This window comes from Crocodylus porosus, unplaced genomic scaffold (genome assembly GCF_001723895.1).
Source record: "Crocodylus porosus isolate Cpor-Errol unplaced genomic scaffold, CroPor_comp1, whole genome shotgun sequence".
Lineage (NCBI taxonomy): Eukaryota > Metazoa > Chordata > Crocodylia > Crocodylidae > Crocodylus > Crocodylus porosus.
Window position 1 is genome coordinate 12,424,484 of NW_017728913.1, and position 21,772 is coordinate 12,446,255.

At 38.6% G+C, this 21,772-nt stretch overlaps 2 protein-coding genes across 2 annotated transcripts in view; both read right to left on the reverse strand.

Annotated features, from left to right (window-relative positions):
• The window catches only part of LOC109309596 (protocadherin-16-like), a 43,093-nt gene extending 42,713 nt beyond the window's left edge, over positions 1-380 (reverse strand). The window contains exon 1 of the mRNA XM_019534338.1: positions 364-380. Coding sequence (XP_019389883.1) covers positions 364-380 — 17 coding nt within the window. The remainder of the gene's footprint in view (positions 1-363) is intronic.
• PLRG1 (pleiotropic regulator 1) overlaps positions 1-21,371 on the reverse strand; it is a 31,667-nt gene extending 10,296 nt beyond the window's left edge. Inside the window, exons 1-15 of the mRNA XM_019534501.1 lie at positions 21,268-21,371; positions 18,931-19,037; positions 18,560-18,702; positions 17,392-17,445; positions 15,905-15,998; positions 13,841-13,931; positions 13,513-13,611; positions 10,110-10,202; positions 9,850-9,999; positions 9,637-9,738; positions 8,758-8,860; positions 8,174-8,282; positions 6,506-6,645; positions 2,254-2,447; positions 16-974 (exon numbers count right to left, since the gene is read on the reverse strand). Coding sequence (XP_019390046.1) covers positions 915-974; positions 2,254-2,447; positions 6,506-6,645; positions 8,174-8,282; positions 8,758-8,860; positions 9,637-9,738; positions 9,850-9,999; positions 10,110-10,202; positions 13,513-13,611; positions 13,841-13,931; positions 15,905-15,998; positions 17,392-17,445; positions 18,560-18,702; positions 18,931-19,037; positions 21,268-21,276 — 1,548 coding nt within the window. The 5' untranslated portion in view covers positions 21,277-21,371 and the 3' untranslated portion in view covers positions 16-914. The remainder of the gene's footprint in view (positions 1-15; positions 975-2,253; positions 2,448-6,505; positions 6,646-8,173; positions 8,283-8,757; positions 8,861-9,636; positions 9,739-9,849; positions 10,000-10,109; positions 10,203-13,512; positions 13,612-13,840; positions 13,932-15,904; positions 15,999-17,391; positions 17,446-18,559; positions 18,703-18,930; positions 19,038-21,267) is intronic.
• Between the last annotated feature and the right edge of the window lie 401 nt (positions 21,372-21,772).

A 21,772-nucleotide genomic window follows, 5' to 3' on the forward strand; every position in this document is an offset into this window, starting at 1 on the left:
AAAAAAAAAAAAAACACTCGGTAGTGTGGTGGTAGACAAAGAAAAACTCAGGGGATATAAAACATAACTCAGGATTTATAGCCACAATAAAAACAGCTTTACAAATACTTTGTAAGATAACCAATGTTATCTTTTCATAACTGAAAAGACAAAATGCAATTAAAAGATATGTCAATTTGATCTTGAACATCTTGACAGTGGCTCTTTAATGTAACTGTAAAATATTCACTACATAAAAGATCCCTACAGACATTAAAATTTCCATATACAACACCACAAATTTTACTTAAAACCTTTTCTAGGGGGAAAAATGTATCTTTCAAGTCATTTTCACTGATTTCTACAATCTCTGGCAATTCTCACTGGCTTATTAGGTTCATGATGCAAAATGAGTTAATATTATATGGGCCTGCTTCTCAATTGACAGCTTTATTTTTCAGTGACTTGGAGTAACATAATAGTAATAAATGGTAAACAATACCGCTTCAAAGTTTAAAGTGTCATTCTCCAAGAAAAGTCATGAAGAATGACCTCTATGAATAGACTTGCAATTAGTTCTTGAAGTCAAACAGGGGTCTTTCAGTAAAACTGGCTTAACCTAGTATTTTCAGAACTCTTGCACTCAATGAATGCGTAATAAAATAACCACCTGCACATCTATATCCTTTTCATGAACTACATATGCTTGACAAATCTAAACACTTAACAGCTGCAACTGGTTTCCTGGGATCATACCAAAAAAAAAAAAAAAAGACAAAAACCTAAGAGAAACAAGATTTATTGTAAAACAAGTTGAAGAAGCAATGACTTTAGCAGAGTTCTGCTCTGCAATCCCAGACAGAGCATGATGCGACTGAATGCTCTCAGGAAAGCTAAAAACAAAATTATAGTGTAACTGTACAGATGTTGCCTCATTAAAATCGCTTTCTCTTGATAATTTCTGGTTTCCAGCTGACAGGATGGGTTTCTTCGGTCTGAAAAAACAGCATGAGAAAATAAATTGAAGTAGCTATTTTTAACTGTAAATTAAACTGTAGTTTTGCTTAAAAGGTCTGTTACACAGGATATGCTATTTCTTATACACATGTAACAATACTTTGATAAGTTAATATTTTTTGCTTCAATTAGAATGTATAGATTAACTGATTAGAATATACATTTGAATTTACTGTTTCCCCATGCTACTGTCTGAAGGGCTAGACATGGTTGTTCCTGCTATTATTTTAGGCTGTGAAACAAGAATATGGGTGGTCACTAGCAATTAAGAAAAAAAAGTTTTGGAGAAAAATAAAAAGAGTATAAGGCTGGCAGCCATGAGACTCAAGTTCTGCTCCTGGTTTAGCCACTTACATCCCATGTGATGTCAAGCAAGCTCTTTAATCTCTCTACCTCACCGACCCCTCTGTAAAATGGGAAATAAATACATTTGTCTTGTTCCAAGAGATACTGGAAGGATAATTCAATATTTTGAAGCACTCTTAAAGAATTCACACCAATTGTGATCAGATTCCATGCTTTAAATTTTTGCTCATTATAAATAGCAATGCAATGATGAGTTCTATTCCATAAAGGAAATCTGGCTCCGTTTATAAAGTGTAGTGTTTTGAAAATAAGTTACCTACACTATATTTCAACTTTCTTGCCTTTTAAACTGTTGTACAAGAATCACAGTGTGATCTACTGTTCAAATTGTAACCTTTGAAAAGACTGTGATTATAGAAAGGAAGCAGATGCAACAAGCCTTGTCATTATACAGGTCTCACTTTATGCTTTTTGTAATAAAAATTCTCAAACTATATCACAACAGGGCTTTGGACAAAAATAGGTGGTACTAGACTGGTTTGCCTGAATGTAGTTAACAGGAAAACTAATGCAGAAACTAGCCACTACCCTGTATTATATAATATACATGTGTACACATACTGTATATATCATATAGAAAAGAGGATATATAATATAGGATAATGGCTAGCTTCCATGCTATATCTAGCTACATATCTATATATTTAATATTTATAAATATTAATAAATAGCATATATATATATAAAATGTGTGCATGTGTTTATACACACACACATCCCCTATATTATGAATTACATGTACTCAAGATATTCTCCTCTCATATATAGGTTGCAAGCCTAACAGAATAAAAGAGTTCTATAGAAATCTTTTCTGTTCATTTCATGATTTATAATGAAATTGGTTAAACTGTAGATTTTTAAAAAGTACAATTAAAAGGCATGTCAACATACCGCAGTATCATCTTCCCTGTATACTTTTATAGTTTTATCAGCTTCAGCAGTAAGCAATCTGCTTTCTGACTGGTCAAATGCACAAGCAAATATTCCTGATTCACTGTCCAAAGATCCAGGCTGTACAGCTGCATGTACTCTCTGGAAATTATACCCAGTTCTCCAGTCCCAAAGATGCATAGTGCCATTATCAGCTGAAAAAGAAATACAATTGATCCATTTCTGTCACCCTTTTTATAAAAAAACAGCTCTCCAACCAGCTGTCTAATGCACAAGGAATTTGCTGATTTGGAACAGGTTAGTCATAGCATTCTGTTAGAATAGTTTACTGCCCACCAAAGAGGTGTCCCATTTCCCGCTGGCTGCTTTGTTCCCTTCCAGTCTAAGAAAGCTGGTGGCAGCTCTCTCCGAAATGCTCTTAAACCAGCTATAAAGATGACACACAGAATCACAAGTACTCGCATCAAGTTGTAATCTTGAACACAAATTCCTTACTTGATGGCATTACCGATGGGATGACAGTTCTACATTTAATTCTGAACAGAGACACTACAGAAACAATGACCTTGCATAACCTTAAAAAGTGTGGAGACAGTACTGACAGTAGTGGCAGATGACAGAAGGATGCACATCTAAGAAGGATGCTCAGAGGGACCACTCTCAAAACAGACTTTCAATTTTGATAAAGGTGTCAACTAGTCAAAATAGAGCTTTGATAACTTTAATTTAACCCCAACTGCCAGCCAGATAAAAAAAAATAGACATTTTAGGTAGTGCTTCCTCTAAAGTAAAGACTTTAAATCTCAATTATTTTAGTTCAGCCCTAGCTCCTTTGAAGTTGCTACAGATTTTTTGAAAATCTCTATACAAGCTATGTTCATAAAGCCCTAGTTTCAAAAAAAGGGAAAAAAAGGCCTTTAAAGTATATTTCTGAATAGAATAACATTTTGCTCTGGGGAAACGGACAATTTTCCCCAAAATCCTCAGCTATTTTAAGGGGCCTGCCTACAAAATGAGAACAACCCAATTTTTACATGAATACCAATACAAATGTCATTAAAAAGATCCTTCCAGGACTTACACTTCCCAATTGTTTAGAACAAAATATAAAAAGGACCCAGCATTTTTCAAGCTCTTGCCCACACTATGCACATGAATCCTTATGCTGTCAAATGCAGCTTTAACCTGCATTTAAAAATAAGAAAACCCACTCTTATTTGTACTTAAAAGCAGACAGTCTGTGTAAGCTGACACACAATATGATTTAGCAGTTCCCACTCAAAGCATTTTGACTCCAAACCTTCAGCTTAATGCTGAACACTATATTATGCACAAGACACTAATTAACATTTATACATTAAATAAAAGTGCAATTCTTTCCTGAAAAGTGATATTTTTCAATGGACTTCCAGAACAAAAGTGTTCAGTTTACAAGTGAATAGTGTTTTGTCTTATGGCTATTTCTGTGAACTCATCCCAGAATTTGAAGTCAAGCTGAATTAACACACACAATTCTATGGATCAAATTCCATTCTTGGACTACATTCCTATGCTTGCCTAAAGGAAACCAAGTGCAGAACCTGACCCTGCACTTGTGAGTATCAACAGCATTTCAATCTGCTTTCCTATGGCTATGCTGATGCTACAGAAAAAAGCAAAAAGCCTATTAGTCTTACGGTTAAACCAGTAGACTGGGACTTCAGCTATCTATATTAAATTCTCTGCTTTGCCTTAATTCCTGTGTGATCCCACAGCATGTGGATGCTCATCTGGCCCACAGGGCTCCCTGTGGATCCAAAAATTTGGCAGTGGGGGACTGATGGCAGCTAAGTGCTGCTCCCCCACTGCCAAATTTCCAGAACTACAAAGAGCCCTCTGAGATGGACAGCATGAGCCTGCATGCTGGATTGAGCTTGCAGGGCCGATCTGGGTGCACAGAGTCCCGATTCAGCCCTGCACCACTCATCCAGTCCACAGGGCCAAAAGCTGCTATAGCTGTGAGGAAATATGAGAGGTTTAAGATTTGTGAACTTAAGTGATATCTTTTGCTAGATCGGTTATATAGAGCACAAAGCTCGTTTAGCATCTCCCAGTTACATAGTTCATCTAATAAAAGATATTATTCAAACCAACAAATCTTGTCTCTCGCATATAGTATCCTAATCAAAGTGAGAATCTTTCTGGGGCTCACTTCTCCTTTCTGTAAAAGAAAAAAAGAATTTTCTTTCCCCACCTCTTCAGCTGTCTTTCTATTCAGATTATACATTACTTTAATACAAATCCTATCCCCTACCACATCTTCCATTACAAAAAGGATGTATGAGAATTCAGATGAGACCTCCATAAGCTACCTTTCCAACAGCCATTTGCCCCTACACACACACGCGCGTGCCTGAATTTATATGTAGAACCATATAGCTTTTGCACACCAGCAATGATTTTAGTATATCCTTACTTTAATCAGAACTACAGCATTCTAATAAGTGAAATTAATGGAAAAATGCCACTATGAATTTGAGCTAATCAAAGTTCAATGAATCACCTGCTAAAAGGTTGGGTTAAGCAGTAGTCAGTATTTTACAAATAGATACTGATGGCTAGAAAGTGGTATTTAGAGGTTTGTTTTGGCTGACTGCCTTGTAGGTAAAAGTAGATATGCATTAGAACAGGGGTAGGCAACACTCAGCATGTATGTCAGAGCATGGCATGCAAAGGTGTTTTGCTTGGCATGTGCGCCTTGGGGCAGACAGCAGGAAGCGAGCCTGGGCTGTGCCGCTGCAACAAGGATCAGGCCCTTCATGGCACCCCTACTGTCTGCCCTAGCATGCCAATATCTTACAAGTTGAGGTTGCAGGTGTTTTTGGTACTCTGCCCAAAAACATTGCCTACCCCTGCATCACAACAATGGTCCAAGGGAATGGCAAGAGATTTCTCGTTTTGGTAAAACAGACCAAATTAGGAGGCCTGGTAAATAACCAAATTAAGATGTGTGCATGTGGTGAGTTTGTTGGAACAAAGGAATATGCTGACAGGGCAGAACATGGACAAGATGACGACCACAGGGAAGTCAATCAATGAGGCCCAGGAATGAAGAGTCAGAGGGGAGAAGGAATACTAAAGGAGGGATTTCAGAGCAGCAGAGAGGACCCGAGAGGGGAACCCAAGGCCACCATAGACAGAGGGCACACCACCAGCCCATAGGGGAAGGGTAAGTCACCAGTCTTACCCACCCCATCAGGGGAGGGTGGGCTTCGGCCTTTGACCTCCAGGCTGCTGACATCTGACATTCAAGAAAGAACCTCAGGGTGAAGCTCTCATACTGGACAGATATACCTTCCCTCTGTGACATCTCTAAGATTGGTAGCTGGGATCCTACGATCCCTGCTGGCTTCCTGCCCCTGGGGTAGGGGGCTGGACTCAATGATCTGAGGTCTCTTCTAGCCCTAATGTCTATGAATCTATGAGCTATAGAATGGAATTATTTATGCCATCACCGTATATCAATAAAATTTGCCTATTATCAAATGGTGAAGTCGTGGTTAGTCTGAGGGTTTGGGTCTGCCCAGAACAAGGTATGTGGGTCATAAATCCAGAGCCAACAGATACCATTTGTAAAACCATCAGAAAAAGTCAATGGATTCCATGCATATAAACAGCAGGCACTAGGAATTTATGCAGTTAGAGGAACAACATTGTTAATTTCTTTGTAGGTACATACACACATCAAGTCAAGCCAGACTTCAATATACTAAACCCAGCCAAATTAAGTAAATTCTACCTGTATTCACTAACAGGGAGATAATACCCAACACATTTATATACCAGATATCACCATAACAGAGAACATAAATAGAAAGCTTCCAGGCAGAAAAAGCAGTGCATTCCTATTGCATATAAGGAGACAATCAAATTGGAGGGCTTTACATGAATGAACGTACCCTTTGCAGACATATGTTGTGTACCCACTCTCCACACACCCCAGTGCAGCAAGCTGAGAGGAACGGCGATCAAGTAAGCTAGGAGGATTCACTATTATGTGGATTTTCCAATCCAACCCATTCATTAGGGAGGCAATGGCTGCTCTAAGTTAAGGAGGCAATAGGGTCACAGTGACACTAACTGCTCTACAGCAGCCAGTGGAGGGGAAAAGAAGGATACCAGGCTCCTCGGAGACATCCTTAGTCACAGACTTGGGCTCAAACAAACAGACACTGTGACAAAAAAATTAAAATCTAAAGAAATCTCACTTTACCTCCAGATACCAAAACTCCATCCGAATTCACAGCCAGTGTGTTGATAATGGCATTATGACCAGAAAGGTTTTGAATGAAGTTTCCATCTGGGAATTTCCACTGTTTAATGTTATCTGGAGAACCAGATGCAAACGTATAACTGAAACAAGATTAGCATAGTAAAGTAAGCCAGAGTTAAAAAAAAGTTTTGTACTTGCTTCTCTTTAACACGTTTCAGTGCAGCACATCAGTATTACAGCTCCTAATTATACATACCAATAGTAAAATGTGATCCTCCAAATTACTTAACCACTAAATCATTTTTTCAACAGCAAATGTATGTAAAACCACCTGTATTATGCATGTTTTATCTAATTTTACTGTTTAATTGCATCTTTTTCTTTATACAAAATGGATTACCTAACATACAAATATTTTTTCAATACTAATAATATAATTTCAATAATACATTGCTAATAATATAATTTCAATAATTTAATATAATGAATATAAAAGTTCTGAAGAAAGAGTTACTTCTCAGTAAGAGCACTAGCTTTTGCACTGCCCAAAATTTAAAACTGGCTTGTATTTTAATTTTGATAATACTTATGCAGAGAGGTACTACCAGAAAATGACAAAGAAAGCATTTTCAAAAGATGTAGTAACATCAAATGCAATTAGGGAGAGACAGTGCAAGAGCAAGCAAGCTCTTTGATTTTGGTAGCTGATTAGTTCTCCAATTTGTCTGAACAAGTTAACGAACCTTAAATTATTTAATTCATCTCCCTCATAGAATACTTACAAACACAGGCAGCAAAAGTGTTTTTATAGGGCTGAGAGGCAAGTTCAGTCCCCTTATTTAATAGTCAGAGTACAGAAGGTAAGGATAAATTTATAAAGATGACAGAGAGGTGGTTTTGTAACATGTTCAAACACAAACTGGGCTGGAACCATATCATTTCATAGAGATTTTGAAGTTCTGCAGTAATTAAACTAAAATTAACAGGACTCCAAGTACAGATATATGATAACATTGTGTGCCATTATTTCTATGTTGGTACTATAGTAGTTGCATTTTGGTGGTTTAGTTAGCTCAGTTAGTCTCTGTTTACTATTAGGATTAGATGTTTCAAAGGCAGGTGCAAGAACTGCAAAAGCAAGCACTTTTAGAATGAACTACCTATAAGATCAATTTTTTTTCATAATAAGATCACGGTTTTTTTCAACAACTTATGCAATGTTGGATAGTTCTAGTATCCCAACATTAATTGTTCTCTACTTGGGCTTTTTTCCAGTAAGCAAGTTTTGCTGACTACCATAACTTTCTTTAAACAAAGACTCACTTGTTCTCTTGTCAGCAATCGTGGGAGTTGTAGCAGCACTGGTCTTTCCCCATCATGGTCATTAAATCCTAGTGCTTGAGGAGCCTATGTATACTGATGCTCCCAGCAATGCTAATACCAGCTCAGTTAATGACTGTTACACTTGGCTGCATTAATTACAACTGTCTCTTGTTGTGTATACATTTGTAGCTCACTAAAGTAACAGGTACTCTTCAATTCATTAGGCAGGATAGTACTTCAAAGAAAGCTACTTTAAAGTATATCAAAATGTTGGCTTGCTGCTACCACCATGTGTTAAAAGTCAAGACAGAACCAAGGGAAAAAAAAAAAAACAAAACAACTTACTGCCTTGGATGCAATACAACTGCTCTTACAGATTTCTTGTGATTTGTTAAAGTGACACGAGTTTTTCCTGCCACTAAATCCCACAGTCGTATTGTGGTATCGTGGCTTCCTGTAATTAAAAAGAAAAGATAGCAACGATATACAGCATAAACAGCAATGCTATCAGTCTGTATAGATATCTAAATAGAATATATAAAAATTTAATACAAATAACAACATCTTTCATCCAAAAAAAACTCTTGCAAACAAAAACTACATAGAGAGATTTTTAATCCCTCACCCAGATCTTCAATCTGCTAATACACTGTTATCTTGGAAGTAAAACACACTCACTTTAAACTGCATATAGCAACATTATAAATATTGAGAATAAACTATATTGTATCTTGTTTAAATCAGCAAGAGATGATCCCAAGTTGAACCTAGATCTTAACTAATATAACGTAAGACAAGAAATGAGAGACAAAGGTAATGAACGGGGAGAAATGACAAAGATAAACACTGATACAAACACGTTGTTATAAATAGCTACATACAAAACTATCTGATTCTTAGTCGTTTGGTTTGGTAAACATCAACCATACCTGTAATAATCTGTGGTTCTGCAGCTTGGCACTTCACTGTTGCTACTGCATTTGTATGTCCTGTTAACGTGTGCACACTGGCTTTTGTCCTCACATCCCAGATCTGTAAGACCACAGTAAACTCAAGAAAGTACGAAACATGTTCATCTTTTAAGAACTACTATTGATTGTATGGATTACATGCCAGACCTGACACATACTACCACATTTGTGCTATAAAACTAGCATAATCTGTTCATCATAACATTTTGCAGGCTGGAGAAAAAAAAATTAGCAAAAGTTGCCATTCATTGCACTAAGACATCAAGCCATCTTTCTTTAAGGTTAGACACCATGAAGTTATATCCCCTGCCCCTCTAAGGCTGATGAAGTTGACAGAATCTAATTTGTCTATATGATATTTTTAATAGCCCCAGGTGTGGGGAAAATAAACCACTCTCTTAAACATTACTAGCATTCTATGTATTTTGGGGCAAAAGAGAATGCTTCAATTATAAATCTATAAAAAGATCTGGATCTTCCTCCCTATGAGCCACTGCAGGACTCAAAATTAGCAGACTGGCTCAAGGGCCCAAATTTCCTTGATTATGATGTTTACAAAACAGAGGAAGTATGCTCTGAACAGTGGAGCTTGCTGCCCCTTGTCTATCAGAGCCCAAGCATGTCACCTTCAGTGTTGGTTTTCAAGCACTTTCTCTTTTTAAGCAAAGCACAAATATAAAACACAATAGTAGCAGTAATGAGTATAGAAGGAAGACCACAAGAATAAGGCTACTGGTGTAGTTGTATTTTTAAATCTTTATACACACCACTTGTTTAGCTTTTAACAGTGAATATCTAAAAGCATGCATGTTCAATAAACCTCACTGTACTACTTACTCGTGCTGTTGAATCCCGACTGCATGTCATCAACACATCTATTGTTGGGTGCAGATCCAAACCATAGACAGCACTTAAGTGACCATGGTAATGCCTAATGACCTAGAGAACAAACAGACTTTAACTTGGTATTTAAAGGACAAGTTTTAATTCTCTGATTCCCACAATGCTACAAATGCACCTTGATATAAGAAAAATAAATCTACACCTTACCTTATTATACTCAAGATCCCAGCATTTCACTTGTTTGTCTTCTCCACAAGAGAAGAGGTATGGACTTCTTGCACTTACTATCACACCTCGGACAGTACTAATGTGTCCTGTCAGAGACAGCTTTAACTTGCCACTAGCAAGATCCCAAATCTACATTGAAAAATGTAAAGATTTTAAGTAACTCAAATGTAAAAACAGGACAATTAAAAGAGAAAACTGAATTGACCAGGATTTGTCAATCTATTCCTAGACCATCTTACCTTGATAGTTCTGTCAGCAGAGCCAGTAACAAACCATTGATTTCCTGGTTCCACTGCAATGCATCTCACCCAACCCAAGTGACCACTGATAACCTTTAGAAAAAACAACAAAAAGCATTCTAACTCAAAAAATGAACGTACTTCTGATGAGTGCAATTAGTCCAAGAAATGCTTTAAAATGAAAACCACATTTAAAATTAGATTAAAAAAACATAGTTTTGGTCCTCTCTGACGTAAAAACAATACTACTAAATTAAAATGCAAAATACTTTAAAATTTAGAAACTGGATGGCTTTGGTCATTTGCAATGGAACCCCTCAAGGTGAAGTCATTGGTTCAAATCCTTAACAGGTCACTAGTAACTGTAAATTAGATTTCTCAAGGTAAGGGCTTTCTTCAGTTCATCCCTGGCATCTTCCTGTACAGTACTGCATAAACTACCAGTGCTCCTACAATAACAATTATAGAAATATGCACCCAACCTATTGGTTGTTTAGTCACATTTGCAAAGCAAATTTCAATTTCCAAAAAGTTCTCAATAAAACAGCTGTATCTCAATAATAAAAAAATCCATTATTATTAGTATCAATCAGCAACCACTGCATCTTTCAGTTCAGTTCCTTCAGCTCTGGACAAGGCAAAATGCCAAGGAATAGGCATAAATCTGTCCTACCCAGGCACAGACTATACCTGTTCTATAAATAGCAGAAACAACTATTTTAAGGTAAGTCAATAATGTACACTTCACTAGCACCAAAACTCAGTTTAAAAAAAAAACAAACAAAACAGTACAATTACAGGCTTCACGAACACACACACAAAAAAGCAAATACCTTTATTTGCATTTTAGTATCTACAGCTCTGGAGGATGTTTCCCCATTAATATGTTCACTGAAATATAGTTATTATAACACCACCTGCTAGCAATTAATATATAGTTTACTCCACTTATATGCATATTAGATAAATACCTAATTTGTACGTTACTGCTTATTTTGTAATAAATTCCAGTTATATGCACATCAGTTAAGTATATACATTAATTAAATACACAGATCTTTTAGATCTATTATCCATCTTGTAACTTACCTACATACCAAGTGTAACTGTCTGCTCTGCAACCAACTGTCCTCCCTTTAAATGCACAGAAACAATGCAAGGGAAGCAGCTGTCAAAGGGCTATTATTAGCCCTGAAAAAATAACAGCAGTTAGTTACTTGAATAACAACTTTCTCCCTTCATTTTCAAGGCTTCTAGAAGTAGCTCCAGTTGTGACTACTGGTAGCTTTGAAAATGAGAAGAACTAGTTAGTTTCAGGGATTTACATCATTGTAAATGATATTCCTTAACCATACAATTCTTCTAATACCACTTCCATAACTAACTATTCGAAGCTTTGAAAATGAGGGCAGCAGTCAATGTTGGGGATGTCAATATCACAGCAGTGATAGTGCTGTATAATTAAGGGGTGTTGGTTGTTAGCTTTCATTTGCATAAGTGCATACTTTTGGTAAAGGTAAATTTTTTTTCTAATCCAGAAATTGCACACATACATATACTCTGCATAGTCACCCAACCACACACCATATAATGGACAAAGCTTATCTGCTAAGGCCTTATAACCAGTGGAAAACACTATCTGCAAAGGAAAACTCTATCGATGGGAAGCTGGGTAGAAGTGATTCTGCTGCCTTCGAACCAAGGCAGTTCCAAGGGCCAGTCTTCTTGACAGGAAAGAAAAAGTGTGGGCACGACAGTGGCACCACTGGATCAGAGTGGCTCTTTTGTAGCTCTAATACCTGTCAGAGTTGGGAAACCAAGAATGAAGGAGCCAAAATTATTTGTCTATGGCTTTCTCTTTAATACATCTGAGTTTCACTGAGATGTAGAGAAGAATAAGGGCCAGAGTACCAAAACAAACTGAACCTTATGGAGGCTCTGAAGTAGACATGGATAGAATATATCAGGTGAGTTAGCCTGTCCTGTTTTTTTGGTTGCAGCTGACAGTTCCTGGTCCCCCAACAAGAGCTACAGGTAGACTGTGCTACTGTGCCTTCTACCAGACATCTTATTGTCAGGAAGAACCAATGTATTGAATCTAGCACCTTGGCTTTAGTCCCACACACGTTTTCTCTTCCCCACAACCTATAAAACTGCTCTAAATCAAGTAGGTGCACTTTCCATGTGCTTATTATGTCTCAATTTTTCTCAAATAAAATTTCTTTTAAAATCTGTATAAATAAATTGCTCCAGAACTATAGTCTTATTTCATACACTTATACATTCCTTTGGATTAGACTGTTTTTCAGACAAGTTGTCTTTACATTAATTTTAAGTTTTGTGCATCTTCAACAGATATTTATAAACTCTAAAACTGTTCATACACAGCACTATACAGTACATGAACTACACTAAAAAGACCAGATACACATTTCTTTTAACCACAAGAGATTTTTTCCTTCTCAACCAATGAAGTGTGGTCTTTCTTCAGTAACAGACCATGTCTGAGCAAAGTTGAAAGTTACTCAAGTTACAAATTAGATAAAGAGTATTGGTAAATAAGGTACATCTAAAAAAATATTTATTTCACTGCCTTCAACTCATTTAATTTCTACCATTTACTTCAATGCATTTTTCCTCTTGTATACCTAATCATAACGAGGTCATGACCAAGGTATCTAACAAGCATATGCAATAACGGAGGAACTAATTGGTATAACCTGAGATAATCAAATTAAAAGGCAAAAAATAATGATAAATGTACCAATTAGATTGAGATGAAATGCACACAGATCAACCAATTTAAAGTGCAGGGATAATTTATTGCATCTTAAGTGTTCAGACAGCATTTTCTATTTTCATGTTACAGCAAAACCAGAGATTTATTGGAAAAGGCTCTAGTGTTAATTGTGCTGAAAAATTACATTAGAGGCGTATTTCATTGTGATCCATTAACATGGTTAAAAACAGCAATGACACTTAAACTATATTTCAAGTAAGTAAAAGTAATCTACGTAATTTAAGGTCTTATGCCCATCCATGAATGCCATTACCAATGCCTGTGTTTTTTTAAATCATGTTCTTATTTTTAGAAGTTTCCCAAACCATTATTATACCCTCACAAACAAGACACAAAAACAAAAAACTGTACCTAAATGGCAGTCCAAAGTGCATATATATACATATATACATTAAAAAAAAAAAAAAAAAAAAAGGAAAATTTTTCTCATTCTTATCTCTGTCTCTCTCAGGAATATTTATAATCAGCAGATGTAAAAATGTTAAATACGCATTAGACTGAGGTCCCTTTAATTCCCCTTTTCCTGGGGGAGAACCAAAGTTTGAAGATAAAGTCTTTAGAACTCTCAGACTGCATTACTGTGTGTGTAAATTTTCAACTTACTCTGTACAGTTTCCATGGTGGATGCCACTGAGGTTTGGGCATTGTTGGAGCCTTCTTTGCAATCAATGCAGAATTTTTGCTCCCCGCTTCCATGATGGCCTATAATTGTAAAGGAAATAACAATCACATAATTTTGACAAAACACCTTCCACGCAGCCTAGAAGTTACTCCTTGTAAAGTGTAGGGGAGTCATGCCCTTCTTTGAGGCCTCATATTGTAAATAGCACTATCCAAATGACTCTATGGGACACAGTGCAGAATAAGAGGTCAAGTTCATAAGCAGTAAGTATATCAATATTAGAAATGATACAAATGATCACAAACTCACCATGGACATACTAGGAGGCTGTGAACGCTCAGGAATTCCAGCATGCCTGTAAATATCACCCACACCAGCGGCAGTACGATTTGCATCTATCCTAGATTGAAGGGCAGGGGCAGGGTGAGGGATAGTGAATAATGAATAGGACATGTTTTAAATGAATATACCTTATTCAAAAGATAACTAAAATCAGTAAAACACTCAGATCATTACGTAATTTTTAATCATGAAGCAACTTCCACATGCAGAAGGATTCTGCCCAGCTTGGGCCCTTTCATACACCTATATATCATCCAAGACAAACTGTGAAGATTACAACGTGGATTGTTAAAGATGGGGATGAGAAGAGGAAAAAGGGGCATGGCAGGGCCCCAACTCTGCCCTGCAGGAAAGGGGTTGTGGCGGGGAGGGGGCTGACATGGGGGCCTGGATCAACCCCACAGGGGAAAGGGGTGCACACAGGGCTAAGGGTTCAGGAATTTGGCAGCAGTCACTGTATAAATGGCCACTATTCCCCTGCTGCCAAATTTCCAGACCTGTGAGGAACCCCATGGGCTGGATGAGATGGCTCCATACAACCATACAGAGTGGAAAATGAGCAGTCATGCAAAGACCCTAGAGAAGAATGTCATAGTCCTACTCAACTCAAAATTCTAATACCAAGAGATGAATTGTAGCACTGTAAATCAGCATTAAGCCAAACTCCACCTTCTATGATTTTTATTGCTATCTTTAAGAATGAGTGTGTCAAGTTTTCTCAGCTCTAGATATCACAGAACAGACTGAACACCAAATAATACATTTTCTTCTTCTATGTCAGTAATGAAATTAAACTGATATAATCAATAGGAATCTGGTACATTTCAAGTTATCCTGCCAATTTTGTTTTTTTAACTGCTTTTACAAACACATTTTTCTAAATTGTAGCAAATCTCAGATATGAAGAAGTCAGCGAAATACTGCAGAGTACTGTAATTTCAAAGTGGAGGGTACCCTACTCCTGGTTAACTGATATCAGGTACTTAAAAATAAATTTAAAAAAAATTCTTAGGTAAGATATCCTTTACTGATCCCAGCCATTTTGAGTTGAATAATATATTAAAAAAATGGAAATAGGATTACTATTTGTGAATATTGGCATTTTAGTAGAGATGAACCAGACAGAACAACATTTAAGTGTATGGGAATCTGAGGGAACTGGGATCTAAACAGTCAGAAACACTGGAAACAAAGACGAAGAATGAGAGGAATAAGAACGATAGTGCTTGCAATACAGCTCACAGTGATTAGTTCAAAGACTGCAGAAAAGGAGTATTTTTGACAGTGATTACATGAGCTATTTGTTCTATGTATTCCACAAAAATTTCATTAAATTCAGAATTAAGACTAAAAGAATTATATTCCTTAAGGAAATTGTTCTATCTTTAATACCCCTCCCCGCCAAAATAATACCTTTATGTGCTGTCCCTACAAGATGTGCTTTAAACAAACCCAAAACATTCTCTTTTAAGATTCTACATGTGCATGTGCAGTTATGTGTATATGGATGATCCTAGTGCTTCTTCATTGTCTCAGGTAACCATGGCTTTTGTTACAACATAATCCATCTGTCATATAGATTCACTTTCACTAGTGCTCACAGATCAATTAAAATATGATTTTATTATGAAAAGTTATTTACCAGTTAAAGCTGCATACTAATAAGTGTAGAGGCTAACCTTTTAATTTTTTTTTTTAGAAAGGCACACACTGAGACATTTGGGGCCTAAGATTATTTTTATCGCTAGATGCAAGTTACTTATTTCTAGGCCTGTGTGAAGCGGAAAGTATTCACTTTGGATTCAGCAATTTGGGGAGACAGTGATTTGATTCAATTCGGCTGAATCCGAAGCTATTCAGCAACAGACTATACAGACAGGCAGTGCAAGCAGGAGCAGCTGGAGGAGCAGCCAAATGAGGCTGAATCTCCTCCGAATTGAATCGGCTACCGAAGCTGTGTACAGCCCTACTTATTTCCCCGTGGACTTTCTACAACTTATAAAATGTTTTAAGAAAGTTATTTAAAAATACCTTGATTGAGAAGGAGGAAGTGCTACAGCTAATGACTGAGCAGCTGATTCACTGGGCATCCTCTGGACCTTAGTGTCTGCTGTCAGAGCCACACCTTGAACAAGAGAACATGCATCAAAAGGCCTGATAAATCTACTGAAAAAGGCTACTATTTTGTTTCTAAACTTGTATAACAGAACAATTTGGTCACAAAATCCTTGCCATTCCCTCTTTGTGACATGTTTCTGTAACTAGATGTTCAAATGATTTCTTTTTCTATACTAAACTGACAATTTGTTTGTCTTGGTTAAATGTGCAAATATTAACATGTAGAGGGGGCCTAACTGGTTAACTGCGCAATTAACTTAGACCAGCTACACCATGCAAAGCACCTATCATACTACTACAAGCTCCAACCAGATATAAAGATAGTACACACTTTTGAGGTCCATCTTTATAGCTGGTTGCTGTCAAGCTTTAATTTATTCCTTTCTACATTTGCAAATTGAGTGATAGCAATCTGCCAGTTCTTTGGCATCACAGGTACATTGCTCCATCTCTAGTGTAAACTTCTCTGAAAAAGAACAAGAAGGAAACCCTGCCCAAAACAATTCTGAGCACTAGGTTCATTCCCCTTACCCAACAGCACCCAGGAGAAATAACACCCTCTGCACCCCCTAGACAAGCACAGACCAGATGAGCAGGGACAGCCCTGCCAGGCTGGAGCATCCTGAGCAGAAGTAAGCACAGGGTGGAGGGGTAAGAGAAATCACCCCCCACTTCCCTGCACAAACCCAGGACAGCACAGCCCAGCCCAGCCTCCAGGGCAGCAGAGGTCCCTCCACCCAAACTTCCCCCAAGGGGCAGGGACATCCTGCTGGGCTGTAGCAGAGCCTGAGCCTCCTAGACATCCTGGGATCCTAGGGGATGACTCCTTAATATCTTCAGTGATGCTGTTGAACAGAGAGTGCTCCCTGAGCTGGCCAGCAGCAGCATGCAAGTTGCTATTCCTTTTACATTTTCATCACAGAAGGAAGGCTCTGCCACAAATGAAATAATGTATAGAGCCACCCTTAGACTATATAGTCTAACGATGAAATCGATCACTTGAAGTTCTACTAGAAATACTAGAAAGTCCCTATTTTCTAAAATATTTGATCTGAAAAATAAAAACACAAAGGGTTTAGAACCTGCAGCTTTGAATCAATCAAAACCCCTGTTCAAGTCAAGGTAGGTGAAGCCTTCTCTATTCTACTTTGGGTAACTTTAAGTTAGAATGACTGCCCCTTCACTTTTTAAAAACTTTTTTCTTTAAATCCTCCTGAGAAATGCTTCATTAGCACACAAAGCATCTTTATTAACAATTCACAGATTAAACTAAAATTATCAAGGAAGTTGTCTGTATTACTGGCATTAAGTCTGACTTCTTTCCTTTTTGTTGGTTTTAGCTTCCTTGTTTTTAATTTGTATCTGAAGAGTGTTTCTTTTTATGAAAAAAAATTACTTACCAGGCCCAGGCGGATATGGATGCGTCCCTGTTATCATATATTCAACTTCTTGTCCTAGAAAGTAACAGATGTTTTATTATTTTACATTTATATAGAGCAATAATTAAGTGACATATTACAAAAAAATCAATGTAAGACAGCATTTGAAGAAAGCGCAGTCATGCCAAAGCTGTAACACCATATTAGCATTACAGTATTTGAGTACTGTTCCTATTCATTTGTTCTCGGTGTTTTCTAGAATTGATCAGAAAAACTCCATCTATGAACCAGTGACGCCACTGCTCACTACCAAAAGACCTGCCTTTATGAATATTTAGTTACCTTATGGTAGACTAGAGGAGTAAATTTTCATATAACCAAGGATTTATTATAAAAGTTGGTTGGAGGAAAGTATTTCATTACTCAGCAAGTTCATGATCCTTACACATACAACACATACATGTATTTTACAGATTAAAAACTAATGATCTGATTCAAACAACTTGATTAGCATGTGACAGTATGAATTAAAAAGGGAAGCATGAGCTGTTTTCCATTTCTCAAGAAATTGATACCAGTCTCTCACCACTCATCACTCCCAGAAGATTTTCAAGGAACATCTTTTAAAAGAAAATCTCAACTAGAATATGAAAATATTAGGCATTCTTGAGACATATTGGACAGTATCAAATAGGAAATTTAAATACCCCAAGAATTATGTTGTGGCCTTAAAGGGGCCTTACTTGAAAGGGAAAAGACATCATAACACAAAGTTATCCAACTATCACTCTATTTTTACCTACACACTTAAAGAGAGTTTGAAATTGTTTCACAACACTTTTAGCAAACACTCTGCATGTTAAACTATCAATAACATTTGTACTACACCAAAGTAGGCTGTTTACTCTCCTTGCTACCATTGTGAAAAACATGTTATGGCACTTCCTTTTTATGCAGTACCAAAACTTACAGTCTATATTGACAAATACCTCCCTTGTTCTGAATCACTTGCATTCTAAAAAGAGAAGCTTGTTACACACAGGGCAATAGAAATAGATAGTTTTTCTTCTAAAACTCTTTCTACACTAGAATTATCATAGAATTATCTTGTAAAGTTATCATAGCAATTCTAAGATTTAATTTCATATCATAAGACAATATTCAAATATACAAGCAAAGGCAAACTAACCTTGATTTGCAGAATACTGTTTATGTCCATAAGGATCCACCACACCCTGGGAACCCTTCTCTCTCAAATTTTCCTTCAGCATAGGCATATGCAACACAGAACCATACTCTGTGTGAAGCTTAACTGACATCTTTACCTTGTGACTGGTTGAGAGAACAACATTTATTAATACTTGATCTTCTGAACAACTGCAAATTTTAAAATGCTTTGGAAATCATTTTGAATCATGTCAGTTCTACTGCTTTCCTTCACCACCACTAGATGGTAGTTCTGCTTGAACATACACATTCTGACTTGGATAAAACAAAGCAACTACTTGTATACACTAACATTTTAAGACACAGCGACAGACTAGTGACAGCTATACTTACCTTTCTTCATCCAACGATATAGGTTTTGCATTATCAGCCACAAACATATCATGGGTCCTCTTCAAGGATCTGAACACAAGAGTGTGCACAGAATGTTTCTGTACGTCCTACAAGAAGCCATAACAAAAATTTAAAGGAGAATCAAAAACAGCAATATAAATTAACTAAGGTAGTAATTTGTCTCCTTAGTAATTAAAAAAAACCCCCCAAAACAGACACTACTGAATTTGTAAAAGAGTACACTGCCATCCTTAGAAGCTGGAAGCTACAGATTTGGCCTGATAAATTGTTTCATTGCCCCCTCATTTACAACAACGCTCCTTTCCTTGGGATATTCTCATGATCAAGAAGAGCAAGCCAAAACTCTGACCAACTGTATTTCCCATTCCAATCACTGAGGTAAAAAACTGAAGATAAAATCTTGTCCTTCACACTTACTGGTTCCATGTTTATACACAGACAATAAAACAAATGGTTCAGGCGCATCAATGGTGCAGGCTTACTCATTTGATTGCAACCACAGAGCAAACAAGTGGCAAAGAAAGATCATTTAAGAACCACCACACACATGATGGCACCTGTGTGCAAGCCTCTTAGCAGGAAACAGCATGTTCTTGTGGATTCCAAAACCTGCAGGCCTTGGTTTAACAGTATAATAGCTTTGCTTTTTCTTAAAGTGCAAAAGCACCATTCAAGAACTAACAAAATTAACAATACCAAAGTCACAGAATCAGAGAAAATTAGGGTTGGAAAGGACCTCAGTAGGTCATTCAGTCCAACTAGGAGTGCACTGATAAAGATTTTCTTGGCCAATTCCAATGGCCGATTATTAACCAGACATATCAGCCGATACCAATTCAATAGCTGATTTAAAGGAATGCAGCTGGGCAGGGTGGGCAGCAGCAGCACTGGGAGGAGTGGCTACAGGGAATTTTTGGGGTGGCTGTAGCCCACCCCATAGCCACCCCTCCCAGGACCGCTATCCACTTCACCCCCTCCTGCCCTGAGTGCAGCCCCGGCCCCCTGCCAGGAAGAGGACAGCTCCTGACCCCGCAGCAGGCAGCCTGCCCTAGCCCCACGCACAAATCTGAAGGTGCATGCAGCAGTCCCAGAAAGAGCTGCCCACATTTACTGCCCTGGCTGGGCAGTGCCCTCTGCCCTTGCCCCACTCCTTCCCCCACTGTGGGGACCTTAATCTGGTCCCCCCCACACCACATCCCATTACCCTTCCTCCCCACAGACATACCAGCCAGATGCTACTCTCCAAGCTACCAGACTGCACTCCTGGCCATGTGCATGCTGTGTCTGCGTGCATGCATATGGCATTTATCCGTGACATTATCGGCTACACTGGCCAAAAAAAAAGGCCAATTACTGATAATGTTAATTTTCCTTTTGTTAGTGCTGATCTGATATGCAACCAATATATTGGTACACCTCTACATCCAACCTCCTGCTCAGAGCAGGACCATCCCCAATGAGATCACCCCACTCAAGGCTTTGTCTAGCCAGGTCTTTTAAAATCCTGAAGGATGGAGATTCCACCACCTCTCTGGGTAACCTGCTCCAGTGCTTTACTACCCTCCTAGTGAAAAAGTTTTTTCCAAATATCTAAGCTTCCTAATATCTTCCCTTGTCATGGCTGAAGACCACATCTGATATCCAAATTTACGTGTCTCCTGGGACACTGACCAGATGCCAAGTTTACCTCCTGCCAGGGAGGGGAATGCCCCTTGCCCAGCACCGTCATAGGGGCCCTCCTCTGCTCAGCAAGTTCTTTAGATGTGACATATTTTATTGGACAAACTAAGATAAATATATACAATAAGAGTATATAATATATAACAAGAGATATCACATGCACTCAAAAAACCTTGCCTGCCTATGTCCTTAGAGCAACACAGTTACAACCAAAACCCCAACTTCTATGCTAGTGCATTTGCCAAAAGCCCTATATGGGAAGCGCTGGTTATGGGCGTGGTGTCAACAGGACATGCGACAAGGCCACCTGGCCCAGTCCTCTGGGTGTGGTGACCTCTGGATGGGGCCTGCAGCCCAACTCCCTGCTGCTTTACTGGCCAGGGACGTGGGCCTTTACAATTTATTTACAGCACGGAAACAAATGTCCGAACACTTCAGAGTCAATGCATCGTACCCGCCCCCAGGACCGCGGCCGGGCGGAAGCTGCAGGAAGCCAAGGCTCAGGCTCGAGCTTCAGCCCTGTGTACGGTCCCTCAAACCCTCCCCGCGCCCCGACGCAGGAACACCGGCCCGAGCCCCGCCCCGAGGACTGGCAGGAGACCAGCCGCTGGGATGCGCCCGGGGCCGAGAGCTCACCTCCACCATGGCGCCTTTTCGACAGCAGCCGCCGAACCGCTATTAAAACACTTCCGGACGTGTCGGAAGTGACGCTACTACGACCCGCTCGCGAGAGCCGGCGACTAGGCTGCGCTGGAAAGGGATGGAGGAGGACAGCGGGGGGCGGGGCGGGGTGCAACAACAGCCAATTGGTGGAAGAAGGGGCGGGGCAATGAAGGGAGGAGGTGGGGTGAGTCGGTGGCGCGCGCTGGCCTTGATACAGCGTGGTCCGGTGAGGCGGAGGTTCGAGCCCCGGCTCCTCCAGGGCCACCGCCGGCTGCCATGGCCCTGGCCGCACGCCTGGACCCCATGCCCCACCCTCGATCTCCCCCACCAGCGCGGCCCAATGTCACGGGGCCAGGCAAGAGGGGTCCCATATAATTATTGAGGTATTGACAGATTAATTTTAATATTTTAAAATACAATTTTAAAAAAACAATTGGATATTATAGAATGTTATATAATGTTTATTAATATGATATAT